Below are 16640 nucleotides of genomic sequence, written 5' to 3'. Positions count from 1 at the left end.
ACTAAATACCAGGTGCTGTAGGCTGTATTTTAGAGGAACGAACTGGCAAAACCACTTCAGAATATTCCTTGTCTAAGAAAACCCTATGAGATTCAAGGGGTCACTATAAATCTATAGGCAGCTTGAAGGTACATTCACAAACAAAGTGCATAATATCATGCAAGATATACAGTTGCATAAGACAATCATATTTCTTATGCTCTACCATTTATGACAGTATTATTAACCCTTTCTGAGCATGTGAGATGTCAAGCAACTGCCAGTAGTTCATCCTGCCCAATACTGTCTCTTCATGGCAGTTTTTAGCAGAGTTTAGGAATAATTCATCCAAAATTAACTTGTTGCCTCTAATTTGTTAAAATTTTCACTGGTGAATGTAAAATTAAATATTTTAACTTAAATGTCAAGAACATTTGATCTGTGGAAAAGCAGTATACAAATAAAATTTATTATTATTGCTATTATTATTATTTTACACTTTTAAAACTTTTGTGGATAATTTCAGGGATTTTATTGGTGATGATTGTGCTGTTGGCCTTCTCTTGCTGCTGTTCTAGTTTGGGGTGGGGTTGACATTTTTCTTTTAAATCAATTATTTTACTGTAATCTGCATTTGCTTGCTGACTTGGTAGAGATGTAAAAATGCTTAAACAAGCAAATAATAAAGCAGCCTTTTTTTGCTGGAAACTATTCTGTCCCTAAAGGCGAGCAATCGTGCTCTGCGGGAGAAGATTCTCCAAGTGAATCCTCTAGTGGAAGCCTTTGGGAATGCCTGCACTGCAATCAATGACAACTCCAGTCGTTTTGGGAAATACCTGGAAATGATGTTTACACCAACAGGAGCTGTAATGGGAGCAAAAATTTCAGAATATCTGCTAGAGAAATCCAGAGTTATAAAGCAAGCTGTGTAGGTACAAATATAAATAGTGTAAAAAGTATAATATACTTTGATATTATAGTTTTTTTTTTTAAAGTAACAGTTTTTAAAAGAAAGTAATTATTGGTCCGGTACATGCCGCCTCGTCAGGGCGGGCTGGAGGGGTCAGGTTTTCCCCCAGAAGAACGCCATAGCACCAAACTGTGCAGTGTCCCTCCACCCCAAAAAGAACCAGAAAAAAGGGTTCTTTTTTCTGATGCCACACAGATGTCACAAGGGTGCCATTGGCACACTCATGACGTAAGCGACACATAGTGACATCTGTATGATGCGCATCACTTCATCATGGCGGCACTAGTGTGGATGGGGCGCTGCCATGATGCTGCTGCCATCATGTGCTAGGGTTCTGGAGCATGAAGATGCTACTTGCTCTGGAACCTTAGTATCGGTGGTGACACGTCGCTTTTGGCCCATCTGTCCCATGCCATTAATTAATTAAGGCTCACATAAGAAAGACTATACTTTGACTTTTCTCAAAATAAGAAAAATATGTCTTTCCTTTAAAAATACTTTCAAAATATTTTACTTTAAAAAATAAACATCTGATGGAGTAGAATGAAGCACAATGCACAGCCCAAGACATGAATTTAATCCTGGTTCTGCCATGGAAACCCACTGCGTGATCATGGACACATCACACTCACTGAGGCCTGTTACAGACTGCCAAAATAAAGCTGCTTTGGGTCTCTTTGGGGGTATGCTATTTAAATGATGCATGCATCCTAAGAATCCGGAAGCTGCACCAAAGCTGCACTCCAGTGCTTAGGAATGGAGTGTGGCTTTGGCACGACCTCCTGACTCTTAGGACCCATGCATCATTTAAATAGCATACCTCCAAAGAGACCCGAAGCAGCTTTATTTTAGCAGTCTGTAACAGGCCTTAGCCTCTGAAAAAAAATCTTGCCAAGAAAATTCTTGATAGTCTTGCCTTAGAGTAACTTTAAGTTGGAAATGACCTGAAGACACACAGCAGCAGCAACAACAACAGTAGCAGCATTGCCTTAATATAACTACACATATTAAAGGGCTGGTTCTTGTAACAATTTTTGAATATAGCCAGTATTTATAAGTCTTTAAGATGCAACAGACACTCTGTGGTTTCAAAATAACAGGAAAACACAGACTTGAATCTGAAACAAGACTTTTGGTTGCTTTGCAATGTAAAGGAACTTCAAAGGTAGATCCTTGTGATAACCCACTGAGCTGAAGTTTGTATTGGATAACAGATGCTTATCACACTACATGTGTTAAGTACCTTACTTATTCCCAGGATGCTTATGCTATCACTAATAGTTGTGTTGATGGCCAGCATTAATAATGTCATTGTCATTTACAGTGCTTTTTGTATCTAACTTTGCTCTCATCTCATAGTCAGCAGCTCACCCCAGTAAACCTGAATCTTTGAGATTGAAGAAGTGGATCATAATCTGTAACAAACTTCTCAGTCTGGAAAGTGCCATCCAACTTGTAGTTGTTTTAGTTCCAAAACAGAATTAGTTGGGCATGTTCTTAAGGCATGCTGCACTGTTCTCCCCCCCCCCCCCAAGTTGTCCAAATATGTATAGAGTTGTCCAAATCTAAATGAGCACCGAGAACAAAACCACACAAGGGATTAGCTTCTAGGGTCCTGTCTGCACTGGCCAGGATGCTCTGTGGGCAACCCACTGTATCCTGGTCCTGGAGCCGCCCCAATCTCTGTCCATTACCTTGGTCTTCTATTCTGACTTTAGCACCTGTTTGCATACACAGCCACAGCACGATGCTTCATTCTGAGGTCAGAACAAGGTGCCCAACAACAATCACATTGCTGGTGCACCTCATTCTTACCTCAGAGTGAATGATATGTGTCAGTGGCAGCCGCTTGGCATCAGAATAGAGGGAAGATCCAGAGTAAAGGGGCCCTGGTGGTGCAGAGGTTAAATGCCAGTTCTGCAGATACAATGTTGTGAGTTCAATTCCAGGGCTCCAGGTTGACTCAGCCTTCCATCCTTTTGTAGGTCAGTAAAATGGGTACCCAGCTTGTTGGGGACAATTAGTTAACACATTGTAAATCGCTTAGAGAGTGCTTAGTTCACTATGAAGCAGTATAGAAATGTGACGAGCTAAGTGCTAAATGGGAGTTATTTTAATGTGCTTTAAGAGGGGTATAACCCAGCTGTCATCTAGTCTGTTCATACTAGAACTGAGGTTTCGACTGTGTGTTGTCCAGTCTTCCTGATGATGATGATGATGATGATGATGATGATGATGATGATTATTTTATATAGTGCTGTAGATTTGCACAGCGCTGTACATAAAACAATAAATATATAAGAGTAAACCTGCTTATGGTATACAATCTAAGAAATAATAGGATAATACATATAAAATACATAGGAATACAGGAAATGGTATGATAAAACAGGCAACAAAAGAACATCAAATAGCAAATGATAATCACACATTTGTAAAATATGAGATGCAGAACTATGAGATCTGAGTTCAAATCCCATCTCAGTCACTATAGTGGCTTACTTAGACACTTGTGTGAGAGTGAGCATGCAAAATATCAGCCTTCTCCAACCTGGACCTCTCCAGATGTTTTAGACTATAGTTCCACCTAGCCCTGAACACAGGAGGTGCTGGCTAAGGCTGGTGGGGCTTCTAGTGTAAAACATCTGGGTCTATTTTGCATGCACAATGGAAGTGCCATACACATGTGTATAATGCATATGTTTTGATGGGGTTTTTGTTGTTGTTGCTGTATACCTGAAATAACCACACTTGAGTGTGTTCCTCAGAGCAAGGTCACATCTTAAAGTTAGAACTATGTCTATATCCTTCATAATAACTTTTGTTGTTATTGTTGTTCCTGTAACAGAGGGGAGAAAAACTTCCACATATTTTATTATATTTATGCTGGCCTTTATCACCAGAAGAAACTCTTTGAATATAAGCTTCCTGAAAAAAAGCCTCCCAGGTAATTATAACTAATTTGTTTTTAGTGCCTGCCATAATTGGCTATTGATTAGCTCTTGCTTTCAGTGTGGTGTTTTAGAATCTGTCCTAATCCTTCCCTGACTCTTAAGGAGTCCTTCTGTAATCCTTCCAAGTACAAAAGCAGACAGGCAAAAAGAATTCTGTCACTTACATTGGGTTTAAAAATGAAACATCAGAACAAAAACACCTGTTATATTTTCTCCATTCCTTTGAATTTCATTGGTTTTCCCAAAAATTTAAAGTGAGGATTAATGCTATTGATTAGCATTATGAAAGCAGAAATCCAAATAAATTTTGCCTCTGGGTTTTCTAGTTTGTCATCTTTTAAGTTACTATGTCCTCTTTTCTCCATTTTAATTCTAAGGCAGGACTAAATATTGTCTGATGTTATTGTGTATAAATCTCTCTCTGAAAAACCACAGCATCAAAGACAGCTAGCAATCTGCTGGCTATGAATGTACAGTGGTAGTGGACAGAAGCCTTGGGGACAGAGAGACATTTTGAAATTGTAGCGGAGGTTGGTCCAGACAGTGTTAGAAGGTTAGATTGAAGTGTTAGATTGATGGTTTCAATCTCACTCCCAAGTAGTTACTTTAAGTCTTTCATTGGAATGAAGAATACTCATTCACTTATATAAGAGTGGGAATAACTATCATTTGGAAGTACTGTTAGTCTGTGGTTAAATCATTTCCATGTCTAGGTTACAGTGGGGGACCAGGTTTTGTTCATCCTCCAGTCTGTTAAATGCAGCCTGTTTTCTTCATCCCATCATCACTCAAAGAAAACTGTGTTCCACCACTCAACCTTGCTATACCGTCTGGGTTGAAGCAATAGTTACCATTTGAAAGATACTGCATTATTATCTACCACTCTGTTTTGGTTAAAGGGTAGGTTTTCCTTTCAGTGGATTGTATGCTGTTGTGGGTTTCTAGTAATGGAAAACACTTGCAAAGTGAAGCACCCAGTTCTTGGCACATAACCCCAATACTGTATCTTCTACATCCCTTCCCTGCCCTGAAAGCCTCGATAAAGCAAAACTCGATATGGTCTGTGGAGCAGAGGAGTACAGTAGGCTGGGATGTTCAGTGAAAAATGGGTACACCACTTACACAAACAGATGCACATTTGTTTTAGCAAAATCTGGGCAACCATAGTCCTCCAAATGTTTTTGGACTGCAACTCCCATCATCCTTCACTATTAACTGTGTTTGGCTATGGCTTCTGGAATTAATCACTAATCTCAGTTATCACTTTTCATTTAGGTACATTGATAATGACACTGGAAAAGTCATGTATGATATTATTAGTAAAGAATCTTATGGGACCCAGTTTGAAGCAATCCAGCATTGTTTTAGGATCATAGGGTTTACTGATGAGGTAAGTAATGATCTCTTAATAGCCAGAAAGATATTATTTGTCTTGGTTTAAAACACGCAAACACAGCAATTTTCATTTTTGTGGGGCCAATTTAGTTCAGGGTGGACTTGTGTTTGTGAAGTCTTTGACATTGTGCATGCAAGTAAATGTCAGTCCCAAAAAAGAGGTGCCAGGCTGAAGTCCAATTCCATTCAGTCATATCTGTATTTGCATCTCAATCATTTTTTTCCCTGTTGTTCTCTTCTTGGCTGAAAAAGGAGTTTGTTGTATCAAGGAGAAAATAAAATTAAGTTGGATAGTCAAGTGTCATTGTTTCTATGAGGGCAAAAGGCTGACTGGTGATGATTCAATGGTTCTGGGGCTACACTGATAAATAAGGGATAGGGATATAATTCAGATTTATTCTATTGTTTTGTGAATTTTTATGTATTTCATTTCGTTCTTATTGTAACCCACCTTGATTCCTTTGGTAAAAGGCAGGAAACAAACAAACAAATAATACAAGGCTATAGAGGGAAGGGCTACCAGTCTATTTCTGGGCAGAATTCATAGGGATGGTTGTGTCCTTTAAAGCCTTATGTGGCTGGTGTCCCTCTATGAGCCTGTAGAAATAATGCAGTTTACCACCACTTAAAATGCTGTAGCTTCATCCTATGGAATCCTGGGATTTATAATTTTACAAGATCTTTAGCGCTCTTGTCTGTTCTCTTTCTTCTGGCAGGCATGGATCTTTTTATTTAGCCAGGCCTTTGGCCTTTGACTTACTGTGGCAGAAGGTTTTTGTTTTACCTTGGACAAATCACACACTTTTAGCCTTGGGGGAAGGCAATGGCAAACCTCTTCTGAACAAGTCTTGCCAAGAAAGCCTTGTGATAGGGTCGCCATAAGTCAGAAGCAACCTGAAAGCACAAAAAACACAACAATTATGTTTTTATCTTCTTACAATGCTTCATGTGGTTTTGAAACTTTTAATTTACTGTTTTAAACAGAATTATTTAATGGTTAAAAAACTTTTGTATCAAATAGGTTTTCGATATATTTTGTTTTAGTTTGTTGTAAGCTGCCTTGGGTCCTGTGCCACAAGAAAGGTGGGATATAAATTAAATCAATACAGTCAATATAAATATAAATAAATACAGACAGGCAGACATAGACTGGGCCAGAATCAAATAGTTAACTGTAAGGCCAGCAAGCCACAACTTTTCTTATAGATAAGCCCAAAACAAAGGGAGAGAGTGTAAGTCTTTTCAAGAATTCTTTAGTTCACATGGAGGATTTTACTGCCTTGCGTTCAGGGAAAAGCCAAAATACTGATAAAGTAATTGATTTGAATAATCTTCCTCAGATACCAAAGACTGAGGTCTTGAGATGATGATAAACTGCTAGATTTCACTCGCAACCCAGTATGGTCAGGTGGCTAGAAGATTAGTTTGGAACTTGAGTGATTCAGGTTCTAGTTCACACTGAAAACTTCATGAAATTCACTCAATGGCATTTGTTCAGCCACACTCTCTCTCAGCCTGATCTACCTCACAGGGGTTTTTTGTGTGTAAAATGGTGAGGAGGAGAGTCTTGAGCTAAAAAGATATAAATGTAGGTTGCTTATAACTTGTAAAAAGATTAATTGCCAGGTTCCATCTTGACTCCTCCTCTGAATTACCAGGAACCTGTTTCTGGTCTATAAAACTGCAGCAGGGAATTCCTGTGATCTGCCTTAACCTCTGCCACTGCTCAGGAATTTTTATTTAAAAATGTCAGTTTTAATTTAGCCCTGTAAGCTGGACAACTGTAGAAGTTACAGTCCACAAAGTTACTTTTCCTAGTTCTTGTCTGAGCTAGTAGTGAAAAGGACTTAATAAAAATGAAAATGAAAGTAAAGAACAACAAAAAGGAACTAAATCTCTCAGGAAAGTAGGGCCTTACTCTGTTGTGTAGCCACCTCTCCAACTCTTATAGTGCCCCTGAAAAAGAAGATAGTGACTGCAGACTGAGGTCATTTCAGAAGTTGGATGCATCCAATAGGAGCTGTTCAGCCTGATGCGCATGATGTCTCTGGCCCAGGTGTTATGTAGGAGACAGGACTGGAGACAGAGCAGTTATATCTTATTTTATGTGATGGGGGAAGTGGCAAGCCTGCTGACACTTACATTTATGACCTTAAACATTATTCTTTTTGTTGTTTGTAGGAAGTACATTCAGTATATCGAATTTTGGCTGGGATCCTAAACACAGGAAACATTGAATTTGCTGCCATTTCATCACAACACCAAACTGACAAAAGTGAAGTGCCCAATGCAGAGGCCTTAGATAATGGTAAATACATGCTAAAAAAAGTATTTGTGAATTATGTTGAAAGTATTTGTAGGATATGCAAAGAAAATTCAGTTTCATACAAGATGATTGCCATTACCAACAGCTTTTGTCTCAAGACATGCCTGTGTCATCTTTCAGCTGCTGCACTGCTGAGTATTGGCTCAGAAGAACTTCAGGAAGCTCTTACCTCACATTGTGTAGTAACACGAGGCGAGACTATTATCCGGACAAACACTGTGGATAAAGCGGCTGATGTCCGTGATGCCATGTCAAAGGCACTTTATGGCCGACTGTTCAGCTGGATTGTAAATCGAATTAATACCCTACTGCAGCCTGATAAAAATATATGGCAAGTTAACACATCAATAAACAGCATGTGTGCTGGTGGCATCTTCTGTGTCTATATTTCTTTTTTTGTTTTACAGGAGGAATTTACTGTTTGTTTTAGATAATGACTCTAAATGGCCTTCATGCTGTGATTGTGCATTTTTGTTTCCAGGACATTAACTTCAGTGTTTTCAAAGAATTGACTAGAATTTAACCAAGTAGGTCAACAGGATCAGTGTGGGGTTAACATCCTATCAAGCCACCAAAAGATAAATTATAATGTGAATTCATCACATTGTGTTTCTTCTCTTCTATTTTTTGCATTACCATCTTTGGAAGGCAGTAGATCTTGGGATTATATTGTGTTCACTTTCTCCTCATAGGTGGCTTTGGCTGGTTGAACAACACAAGGCTCTCCTTGGTTTAAGGGGCTGATATTCATTTAGAACACAAAACTAGCTTCCCAGATCCACTAGCCCTCCACTAGCCAGGGGGGTATGTACTCATCCTGCCTGCCCCAGTAGACATGTGGAGGTGGTTCAGAGGCAGCCTTGGATCCACATGGTCCATGACCCCTTCATTCTTCTGAAGAGGCTTCAGATTTGGGCCCCTCCCCTATTGCAGCCTGAAATTGGAGTACAAACTTCCCTCTCAGTGCATCTAATGAGAAAGATTTAGAAAACAAATCTGCTGGAGAAGAAAGAAGGTGTGACCACTTGCTGTAGCCAGCAGGAGCTAATATGGCTTGAGAAGTGGAGGACACAGATGGATGTTCATCTCTTCACCCTGTTTAGGATTTCACTGTTGGCTATTTAGCAGCCATAGGTAAAAATGTTTTGAAAATACTGGAAAAGAGAAGTCAAAGGTAATAATATCTGCTGGAAGTTTGCTTTCTCACATGTAGAAACTCGACCAATTATTCCAATATATATGCAGAGTTGTAGCTATTTAGTGGATTGCAAAATATGTTCTGCACATCTGCTCCAAAGCCTTATCTTTTTTATATATTTTTAGATCTGACACTCAGCCCTAGAACAAATATTCATTTTATTTAGCATCTCATTTTTCAGTTGTTTTTAAAGGAACTAAATAAAATAATGATATATGATAATTATCATTAAGCATAAAACATTGTCATTAAGCATAAAATATTGTCATTAAGCATAAAATATTTATGATTCCAGGGCTGGAATCCAGATTTTAGGGCTGAGCTGACAGGTTACAAGATTGAACCTTGGAGAGCCCTGGTTCAGATTAAAACCTGTTTGTTTTTGGTTTTTTTAACATTTATTCTGGATGACATTATTGCATTGTTCTACCAAGATGGATCATGTGTGTCTTTTGCTTGTTTTTCTTTCTGCCACTCAGCAATGTTGAAAGTGGAATGAATGTTGGGATACTGGATATTTTTGGATTTGAGAACTTCACAAGGAACTCATTTGAACAGCTGTGCATAAACATTGCAAATGAACAAATCCAGTTTTATTTCAATCAGCACATCTTTGCTCTTGAACAGGTAAACTCTCTTTTATTGGGATAGGTTGGCTCTCTAGTGGTGTCTTTCTGAATTGGGGATTGTGAGACAGGAGACAAACTTTATAGTTTGGATGGCATGAAGGTTTGTTGACAATTTGTGCATTCATTTCTATGTAAATCTATCAGTTTTTGCCACAGGTTAGAAAATAAAATGTTTTCCTTGCATGTAATTTCATTAATTCATTAATTCATTCAGGGGGAGGGGGAACCTTATCTATGGACTCATCCAGATTGACCAGAAGCCTAGAGATTTGGCAAGAGTTGTTCCCTTGCTGACCTTTTCTGTGTCTTTTTTTTAAAAGTCAATTTTATTTTATTTTTTTTAAAATGTCCAAATGTCATACCTGTTTATAGTCTTTTGTGGGTGAATTCCTAGAATCAGCCATGACATTTTAAACTCAAAGTAGGGAGGTGGAGTTTTCAGGCTCCTGTAAGATTCTGACAGGGGTTAATTTTTACACCCTGTTCCATTGTCACAGTTCTTCTTTGGATATCTGGGTGGTTGCTTTGAAATATGAGAAGCAAGGGGCAGTGCCTGAAAAGGTGGGATTTCCTTCAGTTAAACTTTTGCAGCTGTACCATAATGAGTCAGTTTAGACATCTGAGGTGGAATAACTTCAAGATAATATTTAAATCTTGCTGGCTTTTCTAATGCTTTAGATGGAATACCAGAATGAAGGAATTGATGCTCCTATGGTTGACTATGAGGACAACAGGCCACTCCTTGATATGTTCCTTCAAAAACCAATGGGATTACTTTCTCTGCTTGATGAGGAAAGTCGATTTCCACAAGCCACAGATTTTACTTTAGTTGGTATGTCCTGTCCAGAAGCTCCAAACTGTGACTGCCTATATGCTCAGAACAAGAAAGCAAGAGAACCATGCATCTCTTTTCACGGTTTTAACTCAAGTTGTTGTTACTGTATGCCTTCAAGTTGTTTCCAACCTATGGTGACTCTAAGGCAAACCTATCATGGAGTTTTCTTGGCAGGATTTGTTCTGCCATTGCCTTCCTCTGAAGCTGAGAGCATGTGACTTGCTTAAGGTCACTCAGTGCTTCATGGCTGAGCTGGGAATTGAAGACTGTATACTAAATCACTGGGGGCTAGCCCTTGTGTTGTCTTTGTAAGTTTTGTTATCTGCAGTTTCCATACCCTTCAGTGTTTTGAGTTATTAGTAATGGATAGGGTCTGTCATCTACTATGAACACCGTGAGTGCTTGCTTGCTTTGCTGTGGTATAGGTACTTCTGATATTATTAGCATGGATCCTGAGTGCTGTTCCATGAATAAAACAAAACAAGGTGATGAAATATGTCTTTTCCACTTCTCCCTTTCCTGTCTCTTCCTTCCAAAATTCCCTGAATAAAAAACTGTTACTGAGTAATGCAAGACCATGGAATAAAATAGTTTGTGGTTGGGGAAAAAGAGATTAAGGCAGGGAAGCAGCTGCAGAAGGCACAGAGAATCACCATTAACATGGGAAAGCTCCATCACCATAGGATCACATTATGCTGTTGTTTCTGACTGGCCTCTTCTGTGGAAAATGAGTAAATGAAGAAGAAGAAGGGGACCATTCACACACCCATTATCCAGAGAGACAGGGCCTTGGGAAAGTATCTCCCAGCAGCCTGATTACAACATTTAGAAGAATATTAGAAAATTAGCATTTTCCATAGGTATTTTGTGTATGTGTACACACACACACACACACACACACACTGTGCAAGCAATCTTGTTACCATTCCACAACTGAAGCAGTGTGTCACTTGTGGGGGACTTCTGTGATTCAAGATTAGTTGTGCAACTTAATAATGGAATTGTGAGAGCAACAGAGAAAGTTGGGTCTGCTGTTTACTCTCTTGGCTTAGGCTGGCTCCCTACTGACTAAATACAAACTGTTTGTTGTTACTCATTTTGTGCCAGCTGGTCAAATACTGAGAATTTGCATAGCCCACCTTAGACATCTGCTAATATTTGAACCGTAGTATCAGCATTCTGCTTAGACAGATTTCCTGTTCCAGTGGTGATAACATGAAAACAGAATGTTGTGCTATTTCAGGTATTGGCCAAGCTGAAATCTTTTGTCTGTTTCTACATAAGCCAGTCTCAACTGTTAGTTTATGCCTATTTGCATATTTAAAATGGAATAAATACAGGAACATACTTGTAGAAAAGACAATGAGGTTACAAAAGTTGGCAAAATTATTGTGCAGAGTTCATCTAAACACCCAGGAACCATAACTGGAATATAGATGGCCACAAAATGGAACAAGTCTCCTGCTTCAAATATCTTTCATGCTATAGGAAAGCACATGGGGAATATGCTGCTGGAAACACATAGAGGGGCTCAACAGCCATCCTCAAATTTCTTATGACAAGTGGAGGCCACTATATACCAGCAGCACTCAAATTTTTTGAAGCCAAATTGATGGCACAACTGCTTTATGGATCCCAACTGGGACCTCTCTCCAACTCTGCACCATGAGAACATGTGCAATCCAAATTTCTAAGATCAGTATTCTAAGCTCCAAAATATGTGTCTAATGCAGCACTGAGACCAGAATCGGGCTTTATGAAAATGGAGGCCAAAGTGTGGGGGACCATACTCACCTACTGGCTCAGACTATGCTTCTTTCCCACCAGCCTCACTCCACTTACCCTGACTGATGAATTCCAGCCTACATGGAAACAGATGGTGACAACTAAAATCTCCTCACTTGGCTCCTCTCCAGATCTTTTGCTCAGCATGGGATATTAAAAGGCTAAAGCAACCATCAAACAATGAGTGACAGATATAGAGCGATAGCTAGACCTAGCTAGCTCCCCAACTTTTATTCTTAATGACACCATCAGATACTTGGCGTCACCTACGCATACTTAACAAAACTTGAAGTTCCAAAACTCTGAAGAGCCTTTACTTTGGCTTGAGACCATGCACTTCCCTCAGCTGTCCTTGAAGGCCAATACAAGAAGATCCTCTTGTCAGACAGATTACGCCCCTGTGACTCTGGATAAATAGAGACAACAGAGCACGTATTACTCCAGTGCTCATTCTACAGAGACATCCACCGCAGCCTTATTTCACCTTTATTGTATAAACATCAAGGACACACCAATCAATTTTACACTTCTTTGTTGCTTTTGGACACCAACCCTGATATAACATATAATGTTGCCAGATTCTGTGCAGCTGCTGTAAAATCCGTCAGACAATGACCTCCACAGTAGGCTAATACTAATCTTGCCCTGCCACACTGGATTTGAAAAGGATATTTAAAATATTTAAATATTTTAAATACTGTTTTTAACTGGTGTTTTTACCTTCTTTTATTCTGTATCCCCTTTTTACCTGTGCTGGTCTATGACCGTAATAAAGATGAACATCTAAGCATATGCAGCTGCTATAGCATAGCGATTAAGAAATTTAACTGTGAACCAAGAAATTTCTAGTTTCATACTCCAGTTTTATGTGGTCTGCAATTCAAGCACTTTAATGCTCCACAACTATAGCACTATAACAGCATGGCTGCATCTTGTGAAATCCTGTTGTTGTTTTGGTTGTTTTTGCTTTGGCTGTTGCACCAGGGGAGCTCTCTAGCTCAGAGTTCTAAGTTCAGCAAACTCTAGAATTCCATAAGATGTTGCCATGACAGTTAAAGTGGAATCATAGTCCTATAACTGTTCAGTGTGAAAGGGCCCCCTGTTTCTCCTCCAACATATACAAAATTTTGTTAGGCACTCTGGGAAGATAGCAATGCTGGTCTACCTTACAAAAGTTTGTAGTCTGGTGTATACTGCTATACTAAATATTAAAATGATCATAATACAAATTGTACAAAACCAAATAAGACTTAATTATTTCTGAATGGAAATGATGTGAGGAATGCAAAAGTTAAAAGCTGAAAAATTCTGTGAATTCTCACAAGTTTTACAATATGGATTCTGATTTGTTACATTTGAAGCCAGAAAAACAAGTGGTAACACTGCTCTTCTTTACTGTCCTCTGTAGGCATCAGTCACTGCTGAACTATGATGGAGGGTTAAAATCCTTCTTCTTTCCTAGGCCATATGAATTCAAGTGTGGTGTAGTGGTTTGAGTTTCAGACTAGGACTCAGGGAGGCCAGGGTTTGCATCCACTTGGCCATGGAAACCCACTGGATGAACTTGGGCACATCAGGCTCTCTCAGCCTCAGAGGCAGGCAATGAACCCCCCATCTGAACAGTTCTTCCCAAGAAAAGTCTCTGATAGGGTTGCCATAAGTTGGAGTCAACTTGAAGGCACATATAGTAGACCCTTCGTATCTGCTGGGGTTTGATTCTAGGACCCCCTATAGATACCAAAATCCATTGATATTCAAGCCCCATTAAATACAATTGCATAGTGAAATAGTGTCCCTTATACAAAATGGGGAAATCAAGATTTGCTTTTTGGATATTTAAAAAATATTTTCAAACTTTGTATGGTTGACTCCATGGATCAAGAGTCCATGGATATGGAGAGACAAGTGTAATAACAACAAGGCTTATGGGAGGTCTGTTGGTACATTCCACTTGTGCATTACTCTAGAGCAAACAAGACCAAGACCAAAAACAACATGCCATCCCAGAAAAAGACAGAGGAGGATGATAGATTTTCATTAGCCTTGCATATGCTATTTTATAAGCACACTAAGTGCAAGCAGACTTAGGTTTTCCGGGTTCTATTATTTATTTATTTACTTACTTACTTACTTACTAGAGTGCCAAGATGCATCCCCTCTCTCTGTACATCTGGCAACTTTTTTCTATCCCTATAAACTAATTTAGAAATGGGCAGGGAAAGCATTTTTGTTCTTTCTTCTGTGAAAATCAGAAATCTTTGGTGATCAACTGCAACCACCCAGAGCTATACCACTGAACCTACTTTATATGCACCCCCCCAATAAATTTCACCATAGCGGGGAATCCTGTGACTGTACTATGTCCTTGCTCAGTCCATTGTCGAGAGGCTGGGTGTTGAGGGGCAGCTTCGATGTTCCTGCTCACTTCTTATGATGGGTATCTTTGAACTGGAAAGCTCTTCACAAAGGCTCTCAGAGCAGTTTACAAATTGTTAATTTGACAGTTCCCCACCCTTAGGCTTCAGACTAAATAAGACATAAAGAAAAGTGGATGGCAGTATGGGAGAGGATTAAACCCAGCAGATACTGCTTCTTCTCTCTTTCAAAGGCCAGGGCAGTGGCAGCTGAGATGGGCAGCTGGGATGGAGGGAGGGCCTTTCTTCTGCTTCAGGCCTAGGCATAATGAAGCTGTGGCTACGTCTTCTCTCCCTCTGGGGCCAGGGCAGTGCCAGTTAGGCATGATGAAGCTGTGGCTGCTTCTACATCTCTCTCTCTCTCTCTCCAAAGCAGGGTAGTGGCAGTTGGGATGGATGGAGGACCTTTCATCTATTTCTGGGTCTAGACAAGATGAAGCTCTGGTTCTTGACTTTTAGTCTTTCAGTTCTTTGGGATGTTATTTCCCAGCAATTTTGGCCATTGGCCATGCTAACTGAAGCTTTAGGGTGTTGAAGCCTGGAGGACGAAACCACTGAGATCAAGGGTGTCCTCTGGCAGCCTTTAAAAGAGAGGACTTCCCTCTATAATGTAGGGCATGTGGCTGCCTTAGCAGTAGAGTTATAAGTAGTTTTGGACATGTATCCTTAATGTTATTTAAAAGTATGGCAAAATAAGATAAATAGTTTGAAATCCCTGCTGGCAATCTTCCTTTGGTGTCTCATAAATAGCTGAGAAGTGAATGGTAAGAGGCTGACAGAAATGCAAGGTAAAAGTGACTTACCTATTATTTTGTTGGGTGAATTCCCTTTTAAGTAAATGGGAAGAAAGAACAAAAGAGTCATGAGACTTATCAAAGAACTAATGTAAGAGGCCATCCCACGGTAGAGAAAGCAGCACTATCAGTTCTGATTATGTAGTCAGGAAGCACCTATAATGGGTAGGAGGGGGATGTGCAGTTCAGGGAATGAGCCATTAATTATGTTTTCTCTTTTGGAATTAGATAAATTTGAAGATAATTTACGATGCAAATACTTCTGGAGACCTAAACGAGTGGAGCTGTGTTTTGGCATTCAGCACTATGCTGGAAAGGTAAAGGCTATACAACTTGCATTAAATCCAAATGTAGGAAGTAATCCAGCTCTTATGTGTCTGTTAAATTGCTTTCAGATATTCTTTCTCTATTCAGTGTTTCAAATATGTTTTCATTTCAAAAATTAGATCCTATCTTTTAAAATGCACAGTACAACATTTCAAATTTTGAATTGTCTCATCAAAATTTGATACAGTATGTCGTACTGTGCATTTTAAAAACATTTCAAATATTTTAATCCTTGCAGATTGATGGGGTGACATGAGTTGAAAAGCAAATTTCAGATATTTCTCTTGCATGATATTTAAATCAGTTTACCTCAATCTGGTTTAACCCTTAATTCATGCAGTGTCCTGATATTATCACAAGGTTTTTGGCTCCAATTTTGCCACCCTAATACATCCCATGTCCATCCTCACTTCCAGAGCCACTCCTCATGGCTCTTTTTGGATCTGGGAGTTTTCCCTCTTGGAAGCGGGGATGGGCCCGGGATGTATTCGGGCAGCAAAATTGGAGCCAAAAACCTTGTAATAATATCAGGATGCTGCCCGAATTAAGGGTTAAACCGGATTGAGGTAAATTGATTTAAATATCCTTGTGATAAGCTCCCCTGTTCCATAGTCACAGCTAGCCCAGAAGGGCCTAAGACTTGAACATAAGGTATAGCTGCCCTTTGTAATAGCCACTCTTATTATTATTCATCATGTAGGTTCTGTATGATGCTTATGGCTTTCTTGAGAAGAACAGAGACACCCTTCCTGCTGACATAGTGGTGGTCCTGAGGACCTCAGAGAATAAACTTCTGCAGCAGCTTTTCTCAAGCCCTTTAACCAAAACAGGTACTCCACAACTGTGAAGGATGATTTATACTGACCCATCACTATGGCTTAGCTAAGCTTGCTTGTTAAGTTCAAAAAATTTACCTGGAATTTACCTGGACTTTAAAAACTTTTTCAGAGAAACTACCTTGTACCTTTTATTGTATTTTACTAAATGTCCTTACACATAAAAACACATATTTTACAATGATAAAAAACAAACAA

The 16640-nt window shown here is 39.3% G+C and overlaps 1 protein-coding gene across 1 annotated transcript in view; it reads left to right on the top strand.

Moving 5' to 3' along the window:
• MYO3B (myosin IIIB) overlaps window positions 1-16640 on the top strand; it is a 392885-nt gene that overhangs the window by 197465 nt on the left and 178780 nt on the right. The window contains exons 15-23 of the mRNA XM_042446679.1: window positions 705-907; window positions 3798-3896; window positions 5179-5293; window positions 7480-7606; window positions 7745-7955; window positions 9302-9449; window positions 10130-10283; window positions 15508-15596; window positions 16307-16436. Of these exons, the coding sequence (XP_042302613.1) occupies window positions 705-907; window positions 3798-3896; window positions 5179-5293; window positions 7480-7606; window positions 7745-7955; window positions 9302-9449; window positions 10130-10283; window positions 15508-15596; window positions 16307-16436 (1276 nt within the window). The remainder of the gene's footprint in view (window positions 1-704; window positions 908-3797; window positions 3897-5178; window positions 5294-7479; window positions 7607-7744; window positions 7956-9301; window positions 9450-10129; window positions 10284-15507; window positions 15597-16306; window positions 16437-16640) is intronic.

Source organism: Sceloporus undulatus, chromosome 1, assembly GCF_019175285.1.
Source record: "Sceloporus undulatus isolate JIND9_A2432 ecotype Alabama chromosome 1, SceUnd_v1.1, whole genome shotgun sequence".
NCBI lineage: Eukaryota > Metazoa > Chordata > Lepidosauria > Squamata > Phrynosomatidae > Sceloporus > Sceloporus undulatus.
The sequence above is the reverse complement of the archived record's forward strand: the minus strand, read 5'-3'. Positions and strand labels throughout refer to the sequence as shown.